Source organism: Triticum urartu, chromosome 4, assembly GCF_003073215.2.
Source record: "Triticum urartu cultivar G1812 chromosome 4, Tu2.1, whole genome shotgun sequence".
Lineage (NCBI taxonomy): Eukaryota > Viridiplantae > Streptophyta > Magnoliopsida > Poales > Poaceae > Triticum > Triticum urartu.
Genome location: NC_053025.1, coordinates 611,963,985 through 611,980,276, shown reverse-complemented (window position 1 = coordinate 611,980,276; position 16,292 = coordinate 611,963,985). Strand labels below are relative to the sequence as shown.

The 16,292-nt window shown below is 44.5% G+C and overlaps 1 protein-coding gene across 1 annotated transcript; it reads right to left on the bottom strand.

The window, feature by feature from the left end:
• Positions 1-2,457: 2,457 nt before the first annotated feature.
• LOC125555004 (methyl-CpG-binding domain-containing protein 9-like) lies at positions 2,458-9,302 on the bottom strand. Its single transcript, XM_048718333.1, has 10 exons — positions 8,970-9,302; positions 7,670-8,800; positions 6,905-7,558; positions 6,427-6,720; positions 5,479-5,820; positions 5,145-5,240; positions 4,654-5,012; positions 4,503-4,563; positions 2,865-4,313; positions 2,458-2,706 (listed from the first exon to the last, which is right to left on the bottom strand). The coding sequence occupies exons 1-10, from the start codon at positions 9,300-9,302 to the stop codon at positions 2,458-2,460; spliced, it is 4,968 nt and encodes a 1,655-aa protein (XP_048574290.1).
• Positions 9,303-16,292: the final 6,990 nt, after the last annotated feature.

Below are 16,292 nucleotides of genomic sequence, written 5' to 3'. Positions count from 1 at the left end.
AGTTGGACCAAGGGGCAAGCAAGTCTGAGGAGTCGAGATGAACTTTCGGGCCAGAGCTCATCATCACACCATTGCCTGGATGGGAGCACCGCAAGTCCGCGCCGCCCTAATAAGCTCCTGGCATTGAGCAGTTGTGTGCTCTGTTAGTTCAGGTAGATTTTGGGCTGGTACAGTACATAGTATGAGAAAGTACTTTCTGCACAAGATTAAAAAGCAACATGGTGAGCCGAACTCGATTGATCTGGATCCCCATCGGACCTTGGTTTCAACTGAGTTTCCATGAGATACTTTCTTGTGCTGGTCAATCTCATAAGTTCTCTGTCAACACTGCACATCAGATGTTCTTTCTGGGCAACACGCGGTTTGCCTGCCACAAGCCAATTTGGAAATCCAAAGCACCACCTCGCTGCAAATTCTTCATGTGGCTGGAAGTGCATAGGAGATGCCTGACGGCCGATAACTTGGAGCGCAGGAATTGGCCCTCCAATGGTGTTTGTCCCTTGTGCCTCTCTGAACCAGAAACATGTACTCATTTGTTTGTGCACTGCAACTTTACCAAGCAGGTCTGGACGCTCTTCAAGGCATGGACAGGAGCTGATTTTCAGATTCCAGACAACAGCTTCAGCACGACGGAAGATTGGTGGCTGATTGCTAGGGCGGCTATCCCCAAACAAATGAGGCGGAATTTTGACACGATCGCGATCTTATTGCACTGGAGGGTCTGGAAGGAAAGAAATGCGAGGATTTTTGACAATGTCGCCAGCCCGGTGGAGAGAGTCTTGGACCCGACCAAAGAAGACATCGGCATGTGGAGGGCTGCGGGATGCATCAGAGATCTGGCAGCCTAGATCTTGTCCTTGTAACGGACTGATTGTAATGCTCTGTGAATCCCCTAAGTTGACGAGCTTGTGTTTTCTTTTGGGTTTCAGCTCTAGTTCTCCTAGGCTGTTTCCCTGCTGTACTCTTTTCCCTCAATCTAATAAAGTACGGCCATCGGCCCTTCGACAATCTCATAAGTTTTTTTTGAGGAATATCACGCTTTATTGATCAAGGACAATCATGAGAGTGCCTCCCGGTTACAATCCGGGGTTACATGAAAAATGGAGTCATTAAAGGACTCAGATGATTTACATGACGATTTACTAGAATATGTGCCGCGACAATCCACAAACGATTTATATGACTAAAGTGAATGGACGACAAGAACGACACCAACTCCTTGATATCAGCAGTGATGAGCCCCACCGGCGAGCGATCAACCGTAGAAGCATTGTTTATATCTGGATAACAGATAAACAGTCTGACTGGAAAACGGCCCTTGAAAAGCCTTCCTGGCGGGTGAGAGCCACCGCACGTAGCACCAGTGCTTCAACTACTTCTGGGGCGGTAACCTCGTCAACGTGCTAGCAGCAAGCTAGCAAGCAATCTCCGATGTCGTTCAATATATCCTATCGGCTAAGTTTTTGGGGAAAAAAGTTCTTTTGCTCACGACCTCCACCATGCTGCCGCCACTCTTGGCCATTGTCGTTTCTTCCCTAATGGCTCCCCAATCACAGTCCAGCAAGCAGCAGCCGCCTCTCCTCTCCAATTGCAGCCCACCAGAGTACAATTTTTGAATCAACATCACTCCATGGCTGCTTCAATATACTCCACAGTCAGTGAACCTCTCCTCTGCTTGCCTTTTTCTCTCCCTCGGCAGCGGTCACCCGACAGAGGTCCTCCTCCGACGATCTCCATCATCCGTTGTCCAACTCCTCACTTTATCCAGCATCTCCTGTGCTCTCTTTTGTGCCGTCACTTCCATCGTCTGTCGTTCCTCCTCTACGACGCCGCACCTGTCGACAACAAAATTCTCACCCCATCACCGGTTCGTCTCAGAGGTCATCCTCTCTGGTTGTTGCTGCCATCGCCAGTTGGGTCTCCTCCACACTGGTGCACACGGCCACCTGCCATTGTAGGGCACTGCTGCGAATCTGGAAATGCCTGCTCCATTGTTTGCTAGCAGGAGTAATAGTTTTGCACATGTGTTTGCTAAAGCTGGATGTAATTATAATGCAGCAGGTGTGTGGCCCCATTTAAATTTGTGGTATTTGTAGCGTCATTATACATTTTGTACTCTTTTTTGATGTGCTTACATCCTAACCTTCTCTCAAACGAAAATCTCAGTACTACATTTTACTTTGTACTTATGTTATTCCATTTTCTGAATGTGATTCAGTAGCGTAGTAGCACGGGTATCTTACTAGTAGTCTGGTAAATTTGACTTTTTAAAACGAATGGTCAAGGTTGCACACTTGCAGGAACACCAGAATCAAAGCTAGCCCTAAAGCCTCAAGGGACCACATAATAACCAAGGACTGTCTATAGTACCAACTCTGTCATCACAGCGTCACATAGTTGTTGAACTGTCTGCGGAACATCTAAGTTTGGGGTATACAATAGATCGAGCGGCGCAAATTACGACGCTGATGGTTCTGGCTCTTTCCCCTTCCTCCCCTTGTTCACAACCTTTGTACTGTCAGCCGGTGGCACAGTGTTAGTCTGCTTGGTGTACATGATACAGTTGTCGAGAGTGTAGATCCTGAGAGCGAGCGAGGATACAGTTGAGGTATTCATGGCTACTGTAAAGGAGGACCAGTACCACCAATCATTCTTCAGGAACTCGGATTTTATCACTCTCTCCAACATGCTGGTCGCCAGTACCATCTGGAAGAGGCATAGAATAGATACGATTAATCAGTGCAGTGGCTAATAACAGCCCTCTCAAGCATTTATTTTGTATGGAAATGATGATGTTAGAGAGCTTTTAATATATATATTTTGTGTGGCACAAATTAAGGTGAATAAATAGATGATGAAGTCACCTCGGATATTGATTCTGCATGCTTGACGAAAGCACGCCATGAACGCCTTCGCATTTGTTGAGACTTTGAGGATCTCAAAGCTTCCTCTGGCAACGCTGCATCTATATCAAGCAAATTTATCTTTTGTTGCTTCAGGATATGAGAGTTTCTTCCTGTAACAGGCCTCAGTGATGACTCCGGAACCAAGCCACCGTTAACAGCTAGCAATCTTGTTGTTGGCTTGTCTGTTGCAGAAGATGCTGCTTCCTCACAGGAAGTAGTATCAGTATCAGGGGCTGGTTCCTTAGATTTTGACACATTTTCATCACAGGAAGTACTAGCTGCAGGACAATTTTGAGCAGAATTAGACCCCTCAGGCCCTAACTTTTGTGCAGGCATTGCCTGGCATTCCTCTAAGGAGCTGGAAACCCAATCATCATTTGGGATGTCATCTTGCTTTTTGTTTTTATTCAGAATGACTGGAGGATCAATAAAAGCTGCACGTGAAGGGACAAAAGACGGAACTCCGTTTGATCCAATAAGTCCAATATCCTTCACTATCTCCTTGTTTGAATTATTGGTGGCAAATTTTCCGCAAATCTCTTCAAAGTCATATGGGCATGACTTCATCAGTTTTGTGGACCCAGAGGTGGAGCTAGGATGAACAGAATCCTTCTCCTTGTTGACATGTCCATTGCACTTTCCAGCATGATCTTCATACTCCATTGACGTGAAGTAAGTCTCATGACATCCTGTGCAGTGGTGTTGAGCAGGCCATATAGGCTCTAAGCAGTCGCAGCGGCATGTTTTCCCCAAAATTGCTGCAGCCTTGGTACTGGGAAGTTCCATAAGCTGCTGCTCGCTGCTGTTCGACGACCCCTGGGATGATACTGGAGGATCACTGAGAACAAAATTACCCAGCTGGTGATGAAGAAGCCTCTGCCGCTGCCACTGCCACTGCTGGATACAACGTTTCAGCTCCTTCTCCCTTGGATCGTATTCCCTTAGCCAGTCAACAAGGCTACGGATTTCTTCATCCGATTCATAAATGACAACAGATGCAGAATTCCATCCTTTACAATCAGAAGTAGATGGTGAGTCCCTCTCCTTGCTTATCAGCATGCTTCCATCAACGACCAACAAAGGACGTTTACCAGATCGTCCTAAAACGCAGTACAGTCGACCCAAGGAATCCTTTCCAAGACAATCTCTTCTCAGGGATGCCATATTAAGCTCTGACTCTACGGTGCCAATTGACTCCTGCACTTTTGAAATCTGGTCCGATAAAGTATCCATTTCACCATATGAATTCCTCATTTCCTCCTTATCTTTCAAATCCTTCAATTCAAAATTCAAAGCATAAAACTTCTTCTGGAGATCATTGAACTTATCTGGACATTTTTCTATATGTTCTCTTATCAGGACTGTGTTGAGCATTTCATCACAAAGAAATTTCAGCATATCTATTCTCTGCATTTTGAAGATAAATGTTAGACAATGTAGATTGTCACTTTGTCCACTATGAAAATTAGCACACAGAGAAATTATCAGGTATACCGTAAGATAATAGAGAAAAGATGATTTGGCCAAGGTAAAATCATATGAAGGAGTATAGCGAAATGTGCAATACACAAAGAACCATAGAAGAGAAAACCATACCTCTTGTGTGCTGAGCTCCCAGTACTCTTTTTCTGCCACTGCTGCAGCTAACTTAATAAGCATGTCATGATAGGGTCCTTTCCGTTGTGGTTTCAAATCCTGAACTCCCTGGTCAAGATGTGATTTCCTTTGAGCTGAGATGCACGATGGTTTGCCGTGAAATGCATGAGACTCTTCTCCTTCTCGTTGTCGTTTAAGATCATGAGCACCCTGGTCAAGATGTGATCTCTCTAGCTTTAACATGCACGATGGGCAGAACCAGTCTCCTCGTGGTATTCGAGTTAGTGGTGGATTCAGGCAATAAGTATGGTACTCATCGTCGCAGCCATCACACAAGAGAACAATGTGATCGTCTCTATCAATGCCACACACTTTGCAAATACCATACTCCCATGGAGCTTTAGGTAATTTGGCTGTTGCAGTCAGAATATCCTGTAGCTCCTCATGGATTTCTGAACCAGTATTCTCCCTAGACAGGAAGCAATCAAATTTCTGAACAAGGTCGAGCACCTGCACAGAAAGCCAAAAGGTTTACTAAAATCATTGGTAATATATATAACTTAGTAAACAGAAAATTTAACAGTAAGCTAATATATACTCAAATCAGCATAGTAAACTACAATACAGAAAGGGATAACACACCTCTGTCTTATGCAATTCAACACTCTTAGAGAATTCCAGAACCATTTTCACTATATCTATTCGATCTGCACATGCAGTGTGCAGATTACGGATTACCTGCAGGTAAACACATAGCAGATCAGCAAATTTTCTAGTTTGTGCACAAACTAACTGTCAGCTTGATTTTCTAGTTTCGGCACACTGTCTGTTATAACTCCTTTGCTGATCAACAGTTAGCACAAGCTAACGCAACAGGAGTATTTGCAGGCACATGAAGCCATCCATGGAAAATCTGAGAAAATATCCCATGCGTGACCATGGCATAATACAAAAAGGGTGTTAAAGAAAAACGCACCTCTTGCACATCCTCAAAAAAGGTCTCCCAAGATCCACAATAAGCTCCCATAGCCAACCTTATGTCAATTGTGCGGAAGTCCAAAGGGCGTGGCACCATACCAGAAAATCCAAGGATGCCTTCATCCTCATATATATACTCATTAGAGTTCACTATAATACTTCCAAGAAGATTCCCCAAAAGCTTATATTGATCTGAGGAAATGGCACGGCGCAGAGCAATACGACACTTCTTCAAGATGACCTCTGAGATGGAAATAGTTTTCCTTTCATTTCTTGGGTTTTCAGTTTTTTGTGGCACTGTTACACGGCATGCCTCTGACAACACAGATAAAACAGCTTTCTGCAACAAGAAAAAAAGAATCTTTTAGTGTATTTTCCAAATAGTCACAAGGGTCCTCAAATTAAGCTTGGCCGTGCTATGCACTGACTAAGCTTGGCCGTGCTATGGCAAAGAATAAGTCAAATACAACATAAGCTTGGCCGTGTTGACAGCAAGTTCATGTTAACCAAAGTTTTCTGCTCAGGCTATATAATCAAAAACATGTAAATACAAAATACATCATTCTGCAACCATTCTGTCATCCTTTTAAAGGGATACAATACTTCATCTCGTAAAATAGTAAAACAAAAGAAGTGTTAGGGGAACTAGAAAATGGAATTTATGCATTCGTATTGCCGGCTAAGGGCAAAATACATGAGGAGTTCTAATCTAGAGCGCAACCCACACAACAAATGGTACTAAAACATAAACTAATACAAACTCATACTTTTATTTTTGCAACTCGTTACTCTTTACGAGAAGAACACCATAAGTATTGCAGCTCGATCTATCAATAAAAAGGGTTTTATAAGGGCCTGAGAGCAGGTCAAAGCCAGAAAAAGGAAATTAAACGCAGTCTGGAACAGCAATAATACAATGACTTCAGCCTGCAGGAGCATTACTAACCTTGGTTCGTCCAGATGCATTAGCCTTGTAGACCTCTTTACTTATCGAATGTTCCAAAATTTTCCTTGCCCATTCTGGTGGTTTTCGGTCCAAAGCTTGATAAACACAATTTCTAATTCTCGTTCCCACATTTGTCGGTAATTTTCTCACAGGCTCTAGTGCTTCTGCCCAATCCGGAAATGTTCTATTATCAGCAATAGGCACCTCAGCAGAATACTTGTAATCCATCATATAAACCTTGTTTCCTTCTGTTGATAGAGAGCTGCATATCAAATTCTCCGCCTCCAGAAGCAGCTGAAAATACAATACAATAAGTACAGTGCAGCAAAAATACACATAAAATTTACAATCGTCTAAAATAAGAACACAGGAAATTTATAATATCTCTTAGTGGGCGAACAAAAAACTATAGATAAATCATACAACAAACGTAACACAGCATCCTTATAAATTATATTTGATATTTTCAAAATATCACACAGCTGGACAAGGAATCAATGTGTATGCCACCATCACCGTGTAGGCAGCGGAATAACTTCACCCTTTCTCGACTGGAAATATTTGACACATCCATGCACCCATTTTTGGAAGAAATAGCTAACATATACCTTCTAGCCAACTCTGGCCAAGTCAACTTGTTAGCAGTTAGCATATCAAAGTTAAAATCCTTTGTTGAAATAAGGTTCTCAGTGTCCTTCTTTCTTCCACGCCTGGGTTTTGAATCTTTCGGGTCAATGTTCAGCTTTGATAATACCTCACCAAAAAGAACTTTAATGAGTGCAAGATGAACCCCAGGCAATACTGTACCAGTGCACCTCCCAAGTGTCTTGGCTGCCAATTTATCTAGACAAGCTTCCTTCATAGAGGAAGTTTCAACAGGAATAAATACAGACACAATCTCTTCATTATTGGAGAGACCAGATTCACTATTTGAATGTGATATAGAAGCATTTGCAGGGGAATTATTCATTGGTGAAGAGTAATCCCTACATTGTTGAATGCCCTTTGACAGTGTTTCTTCCGGACTTGCACAAATTGGCCATGGGTCAGCAAGTTCATCTTCTAATTGTTCGTATGAAGGCACTTCTTTGAGATCAATGATTTCGGCAAAGCGCCCCAAGAACTCCCATATCTGGAAGAAAATTTCAATGAGATGGATGCAAGAATAAAAAGGAAATGCACAACTTTGTAAAGATGTGTTTCTTGAAATAGCAGAAACTGTGAGAGATATTTAAAGAGCTACCTGGAAAACATCTGCCGCCGATTCTGGTTGAAGTTTATGGCTAATAGGACGTCCTGGAGGTAGCTCGCGGATGCTAGAAGCGCTGGGCTGAGCATGATCATGTAGCCCAGTCACCGCACCATGTCTATGATATGACGTATCTCCATTACTTTGACCATCTTTATGCACAGATAAAAGTAAACCACTTGCAACTGTCACAGAAGAATGAAATTCTGTCCTATTGCACAAGAACTGGTAGTTTATGCAAGACCTGGATCTAGGAAGGGACTCCACAATTTCTTGAACAAATTCCAAGTCAAGCCCAATTCTATCATGGTATAGCCAATTCTTCAGTAATGTATAAGTAGATTCCACATCATTCTTCTTTTCTGTAACTCGTGGTATACTGGGGCCATTGGATGAGCAAAATCTAGTTAAGGGAGCGTAAGGACCATCAAAGTTCTGACATCCACTCCCCTTGTTTAATAAATGATTTTCACTGCTGTGCGTGCATGAGAATACCAGATGCCCATGTTCCCTGTACATTTTTTCACATGCTTCCACCATAGCAGAAGAAATCATCCCCCATACTGAAGAGGGCGATGTTCCCTTAAATGTAAACTCACCAATTTGGTCATTAATACTGGCTTCTTTACCTGGTGGAACATTCTCAGAATTTGATGGTAGTATTTGTGACATCATATTTGAGCTCTGTACATCATTGCAACACAAAGAAGTCCTTTGATCCTCCATATCACTGGTAAAAATTGATAAGAAATCTTGTTTGGTCTCAGAGGGCGTATCCACCATCATATAAATATCATCATCCATATCATTAGCAGTATATCCAATAAAACTGCTACTTTCCTTTGTTTCAGCGGCCTTTCTTGCACCATTCTGAAAGAGAATGGTGGAGGCTTCTGGAAGGGGGAACACTGAACATGGTAACCTTCTGACCTTAAACAAAGGCGCAGAACTCCGGCCATCACATTCACACACCTCACACTCAAACAGTGAACCAGTGACTCTATCATGCCAGTAAGATGTAAAACCCACTGGCCATATCTGATGGCAATTGTGGTAGCTTGCCTGTTTATCGATCTCTCCCAAGCTAGTTATAAAGAAATCTTGATATTGAACAGGTAGGCCAACCTAGAGTAACAACACAAAAAATCAGTGTTATCAAAATCAGCGCCAAAGTGACGTAAGATAAAATAACTGCAGTATAAGAATACAAAGGCTGTAGCAGTGGGATACAAGAACATCTAAAATGGACACTGAATGAAGAAACGGAATCTGAAACAGGTAATGAGATACTCACACTGCCATGATGCGCTTGACGGTTGCAATTTTCTGCAAGAAATTTTGGAGGCTTTGGTGGATTTCTTTCTTCTTTACGACTCGAGTCTGTTGCTTTCTTAAAAAATGATGGCTCCATAGAAGTACTGGAACTTCCAAACTCGTGCTTCTCAGAAAACTTGTGAAATGCTGATTTTTGTGGAAAATCTCTTCTCCTGCAGCATGTATGATTTGAGCTCTGTTCTATGTTTCCATCAGCAATGAAATTTTGATCCACAGGAGGAAATTGTTGTCTCATGTTAAAACAATGAGGAAGACCAAATGCTGGCATAAACTGATTCCCATCTGCAAACATGATAGCCAGAAATGGATTATTATAAGATGCACCACCAATGACGGTCAATAGTTACTTTAGAGACCAGACGGCTATAACTTCAAAACGGTAGCAGGAACCATAATTTTTTGGAACTGGAATTAAATTTCCGTTTATGGATAAACACATAATACGCGGCAAGCAGAAGTTGATCTTGATGCTTAGGACAACCAATTGCTGTCTAAAAAGTTACAGTGCATAAAGGCGTGGAAAATATCCAACAAAAAGCAAATACATCTCGCTTGCAGTACATATGATTGCTATAATATCCTTACCAAAAGGAGTTGTATTATTCAACTGTAGCCCCTCAAAATGTGGAGTAGCCAATTCAGTCAAATGAGCTCCAGCAACACTTACTCTGCGAGGAGGACCAAAACAAAATATTAACTCTCCTGTGATGATAATGCCTGTGCAACAAAGGTTATTAAAAAACTTCCTATAACATTTCTGACATTATTATGTCAGAGCACCCCAAAACAGTCCAGTTTATAAAGTTTATCACTAAATAGCTGCCACAAGTTACTTGTAGTTTCACTTTTCTTTGCAAAAAGCAGAATTTCAACAAATCAGAAGTTTTTTCCTTCGAACCGATCTTTCAAGAGTAGTCAAAACAATAACCATTTGACAATTAAACAGCGAGCATCATGTACAATAATGAAAGCACTGCTCTGTAACACAAAGAACCAGCTATAGAAAATGCAAGCACACTTTCAGCGCTTATTCTCTTCAGCATAGCACATAAAAGTAGTCTAAAACAATGAAAGGACAATAATGACCTATTCAACTGCTATGGTTATAAGCTTCTTAACACACTGATATGCAAAGACAACTCGATTAGGAAAATTGAACTCCATAATAATCACTAAAGGTACAGAATAACAATCATCAACATAACTAAACATTGTACAGAATGACGGTGGACTCAAAATAGAAATAGTTAGCTTCAAATCATGTTTGATTTTGAAGTTATACTGCAGTTATGTAGTCGGCTGCAGCAGTTTCACAACCGTCATGTGGATTTAAGAAGATCAAAAGATCTGCTAAAGGAAACAATGAACACTGGGGCAATTTTGTTCATGAACTCAAGAGAAAGGTTCACCAAATAATATGTGACTAGAATTTTACCATCAAAATAGACCAAACAAGGTGGGGAAATTGTACAGAATCTATGCATGTACCAGACCTAATAGCCAGGAATAAATAAAGCAAACTTTGATGTTTGTTAGCAACTTCAGTGTAGGCATGGTCTGATGCAGGTATAACACTTAACAAAATTCCAAAAGTTCAAAATTCTAGAACTCAGAGCCCTCCGCACCCCCCCCCCTCCCCACACACCTCCTCCAAGGAGAAAGACATGTCTGTATATACATATAAAAATTTGGTATAGGGACACCTGGTTGAGCGATTTTTGTAAGTACATAAGCCATTCTCTTTATGTGGATCTAAATGTGATATCAAAAATAAGTAGACAAGAAATTGCACAAAAGGGCATGTGTGAGGATTGATGATCGAAAGCATAGAACGTTCCGAACGGCATTCTTTTTCTATAAATTTAGTGTGAAATATATCTTTTCAAAATATAAGAACCAAGCAGTCTGACACGTGACCATGATCCAGTCTCGAAAGGAGACCATCCTTTCAATATTTATGGAATAACACAACCAGAATAGGAAAGGACTAAAACCATAACATCAGTGCACTCTAACCTACACTTCAGGTCAGGTCAGAATCACTAAGCAGTGCATGTTTTCACAAATGCTTGCATAATCTTATATGATGTATATGATATTGAAATGCTTTAATAATGGAAAGGCATCATTTGCTAACAGTTGGGTAAAATGCATATGAACTGATCAGGAAAATTTGCAGCCATGTGAGAGTTGTCATGTTAAAAGAAGAACAGAATAGATTATTAGTGGGTTTTCAATGTTAGAGTTATAATATAAGTCATGTACCCCTTTGTATTTATCCCGTTGTATAAGGGGTTTCCTGCATATGTTCCACACCTGTACATGTATATATATATCGGCCTATGGCCTCATGGGAATACAAGTTGCTTATTCCTAACATGGTATTAGAGCTTAGGTTTTTTAGCACGCGCAACTCGTGCTTGATCCTCTCCCCGCGCCGCTGTGTTCTTCTTGCCGGCGTCGCTGTTTCCGTCGCCGCTGCGTTTCTCTCCCTCCTATCTTGCTTCGCCTGCCTTGAGCCCTCAGATCAAGCCGGCGGACTTCTTCGTGCTGACTACAGATCGAGCCCGAGCGATCGCAGGACTTCTCCGTCCGTCCCCCATCGCTGAGATCAAGCCGCTGCACCATCGCTGAGATCAAGCCGCTGCACTACATCGCTGCTTGTCCTGGGAAGGACGTGCGTAACGCCCGCATCCAGCCGGCCGCTCGCAGGGCTCCCGTCCTCAGCCAGCGCCCCGATCTTCCGCTCGACGCTGCGCCCGTCCCCAACCAGCGCCTGCTCCCGATCTGGTCGCTCTCGTCGGATCTAAAAAAAAAGAAAAAAATGTCTGCTGCATCGGGCTATGTTGCTGTTCCTCGCTGTCCGGTGATCTTTGATGGTACTAACTACACCGAGTTTACTGGCTTCATGCGCATTCACATGCGTGGCATCCATCTTTGGGGTGTTCTTTCTGGCGAGGTCTGCTGTCCGCCACGTCCAATTCCTCCGGTGGCCCCTACTCCGCCAACTCCATCGGTTCTTCCTACGGATGCTAATCAGGCCGCCAAGGATGCGGCTAAGGTTGCTGATGAGGCTGCTGATCGTGCTTATGATGAGAGGGTTTTGGCTTATGAGGAGGCTCTTCAGACGTATCATGGTGCTCTGTCTGTTTACACCCAGTGGCTTGATGATGATGCTCGTACTGCAGCTGTTCTCACTGCTAGTGTTCTGCCTCAGTTTGCTTCTGAATTTCTGGGTCTTTCTACTGTCTTTGAGATGTGGACCCGTCTTCGTGAGCGCTATCAGCCCTCTGGTGATGCCTTATACCTCTCTGTGATCCGTCAGGAGCATGCTCTTCAGCAGGGTAACTCTTCTGTTGATGACTTCTATGCACAGAGTTCTGCTATCTGGCGCCAGCTTGATTCTCTTCGTAGTGCTGGGTGTCGTACCTGCCCCTGTTGCCAGGCTGTCCAGGCCAATTTGGAGTTTCATCGCGTCTATGAGTTCTTGTCTCGGCTCTGTAAGGAGTTTGAGCCCTGGCGTGCTCAGTTGTTTGCTCGTGGCCGTATTTCTCTCATGGAGGCGCTTTCTGAGATTCGTGCTGAGGAGACTCGCTTACGTGGTGCTGGTTTGCTGGAGGTTCCCTCTGTGCTTGCTACTCGTGCTCCTACGCCACTTGCTCCATCGACCCCTTCTCGCTCGAGTGCTCCGCCGCTCTTGCCCACTCCTTCTGGAGGCTCAGGTCGCCCTCGTCCACATTGCGCCTATTGCAACAATGATGGTCATCTTGAGTCTCAGTGCTACACGAAGAAGAAACACCTGCGCAAGGCTCGATCATCATCTTCTGGGACTTCGTCATCTACCTCGACAGCTTCAGCCATTGCTTTGACTGAGCAGGATATTCTGAGACTTAAGCGTCTGCTCGCGGCTTCAGGTTCTTCCTCGACGGGTACTGCCGGTTCTGTGACTGATGCTTCCCGCACTGAGCAATCACCCTCTACACAGTCAGGTACATCCCCCTGGGTTCTGGACTCTGGAGCTTCTTTTCATATGTCTTCTCATTCTTTCACTTTGTCCCCTCTTCGATCACTGGATTCTCCTATTCATGTCTTCACTGCTGATGGTACTCCACTTTCTGTTGCTAGTAGAGGCAATCTTACTACTCCTTCTTATTCTGTTCCTGATGTTGCTCATGTTCCTCGACTTACCATGAATTTGTTTTCTGCTGGTCAACTTACGGATTCTGGTTGTCGCGTCATCCTTGACGTTGACTCTTGTTCTGTCCAGGACCGTCACACGCACACTCTGGTTGGGGCTGGCCCTCGCCGCCGTGATTCTCAGGGTCTTTGGGAGTTGGACTGGCTTCATGTTCCTTCTGCTGCCACCACCATCACCAGTTCTTCCGCTTCTGTCGCCTCCATCACTGGTTCCTTCCAGCAGTGGCATCATCGACTTGGTCATCTGTGTGGTTCTCGGTTGTCTTCTTTAGTTCGTCGAGGCCTTCTGGGGTCTGTCTCAGGAGATGTCTCTTTAGAGTGTCAGGGTTGTCATCTTGGCAAGCAGATTCAGTTACCATATTCACATAGTGAGTCAGTGTCTAAGCGTCCTTTCGATTTAGTCCATTCTGATGTATGGGGTCCGGCCCCTTTCGCTTCGAAAGGTGGTCATAAATACTATATTATTTTCATAGATGATTTCTCTCGTTACACATGGCTTTATTTCATGACTTCTCGTTCTGAGGTGTTGTCTATTTATAAGCGTTTTGCTGCCATGGTTCATACTCAGTTCTCTTCACCCATTCGTGTTTTTCGTGCTGACTCCGCTGGCGAGTATATCTCTAAGATGTTGCGTGGTGTTCTTGCTGAGCACGGGACTCTCTCTCAATTCTCTTGTCCTGGTGCTCATGCTCAGAATGGTGTGGCTGAGCGAAAGCATCGACATCTTCTTGAGACGGCTCGTGCATTGATGATTGCTGCCTCTCTCTCGCCTCATTTTTGGGCTGAGGCCGTCTCCACATCCACCTATCTTATCAATATACAGCCTTCCGCTGCTCTACAGGGTGGTGTTCCTTTCGAGCGACTTTTTGATCGTTCTCCCGATTATTCGATGCTTCGCTCGTTTGGCTGTGTTTGCTATGTTCTTGCCCCTCGCGAACGCACCAAACTGACCGCTCAGTCTGTTGAGTGTGTCTTCTTAGGCTACAGTGATGAGCATAAGGGCTATCGTTGTTGGGATCCTATTGGTCGTCGGATGCGTATCTCTCGAGATGTGACTTTTGAAGAGTCTCGTCCCTTCTACCCACGCCCATCTTCCTCGACTTTTTCAGTGCAGGATATCTCTTTCCTCACTTTTCCTGACTCACCTATCACTCCCGCCGAGACTGTACCTCTCCGTTCCACTTCCTCTCCTTCTCCACATCTAGTTGATTTGCAGCCACCATCATCCCCGGTCTCCTCGCCTCGCATGTCACTGGGTTCTCCACCTTCATCTCCGGTGACTTCCTCCCCGGTCTCCTCTCCCAGCCTGTCACCGGATTCTACACCTTCATCTCCGGTGACTTCTTCGTCCCCACCCCCTGATTCTACCTTGCCGATTCCTCCTTCTATTATTCCATCTTTTCCTCAGCATTACACTCGTCGTCCACGACCAGTTGATACCTCTGTGGATGGGTCGTCATCTTCCTCTCAGCCTACTTATGGCTTGCGTTCTCGTCCTCGTCCGCCTGTTGATCGCTTTGGATTTCCCACCGCTGGTGCTGCTGTTCTTGAGCCGACTTCTTACCGACAGGCTGTTGTTCATCCTGAATGGCAGTTTGCGATGGCAGAGGAGATTGCTGCTCTTGAACGCACTGGTACCTGGGATCTTGTTTCTCTTCCTCCCGGAGTCCGTCCGATCACTTGTAAGTGGGTCTACAAGGTTAAGACTCGCTCCGATGGTTCTCTTGAGCGTCACAAAGCTCGTCTTGTGGCTCGTGGTTTTCAGCAGGAGCATGGTCGTGATTATGATGAGACTTTTGCTCCTGTGGCTCATATGACCACTGTTCGTACACTTCTTGCCGTTGCCTCTGCACGCCACTGGTCTATATCTCAGCTTGATGTTAAGAATGCCTTTCTTAATGGTGAGCTGCGTGAGGAAGTGTACATGCAGCCACCACCTGGGTATTCTGTTCCTGATGGCATGGTATGTCGTCTTCGTCGCTCTCTCTATGGCCTTAAGCAAGCCCCCCGTGCCTGGTTTGAGCGCTTTGCTTCTGTGATCACTGCTGCTGGTTTTTTAGCCAGTGCTCATGATCCAGCATTGTTTATTCACCTTTCTCCTCGTGGACGGACTCTTCTTCTTCTTTATGTTGATGACATGATCATCACGGGGGATGACCCCGAGTATATTGCCTTTGTAAAGGCCCGTCTTAGTGAGCAGTTTCTTATGTCTGATCTTGGACCTCTTCGCTACTTTCTTGGGATTGAAGTCTCTTCTACCTCTGATGGCTTTTTTATCTCCCAGGAAAAGTATATCCAGGATCTTCTTGCTCGTGCTGCTCTTACTGACGAGCGCGTTGTTGAGACTCCTATGGAGCTCAATGTTCACCTCCGTGCTACTGATGGTGATCCTCTCCCTGATCCGACGCGTTATCGTCATCTTGTTGGCAGTCTTGTCTATCTAGCTGTCACTCGTCCGGACATCTCTTATCCGGTTCATATTCTGAGTCAGTTTGTCTCTGCCCCCACCTCGGTTCACTATAGTCATCTCCTTCGTGTTCTTCGATATCTTCGAGGCACGATCTCTCACCGTCTATTCTTTCCTCGCTCCAGTTCTTTACAGCTCCAGGCCTATTCGGATGCTACGTGGGCTAGTGATCCTTCCGATCGCCGTTCACTTTCTGCTTACTGTGTTTTTCTTGGTGGTTCTCTCATTGCCTGGAAGACGAAGAAACAGCTTGCAGTTTCCCGTTCGAGTGCCGAGGCTGAGTTGCGAGCAATGGCTCTTTTGACGGCAGAGGTGACTTGGTTACGGTGGTTACTTCAGGATTTTGGTGTTTCTGTCACTACACCGACTCTGCTTTTATCTGACAGTACAGGTGCTATCAGCATTGCACGCGATCCTGTGAAGCATGAGCTCACCAAGCATATTGGTGTTGATGCGTTCTATGTGCGCGCTGCTGTGCAGGATCAGGTTATTGCTCTTCAGTATGTGCCTTCCGAGTTACAGTTGGCGGATTTTCTGACGAAGGCTCAGACTAGAGCACAACATGGCTTTTATCTCTCCAAACTCAGTGTTGTTCATCCACCATGAGTTTGAGGGGGG

Excerpts from the sequence above, each read along its gene's own strand:
- LOC125555004 (XM_048718333.1), bottom strand. The coding sequence starts at position 9,302 with ATGTTTGCAGATGGGAATCAGTTTATGCCAGCATTTGGTCTTCCTCAT. Across the intron at positions 4,564-4,653 it reads TCTCATGCATTTCACGGCAA|GCTTATTAAGTTAGCTGCAG; the intron begins ACCATCGTGCAT and ends CTATCATGACAT. Across the intron at positions 4,314-4,502 it reads GGGAGCTCAGCACACAAGAG|AGAATAGATATGCTGAAATT; the intron begins GTATGGTTTTCT and ends TTCAAAATGCAG.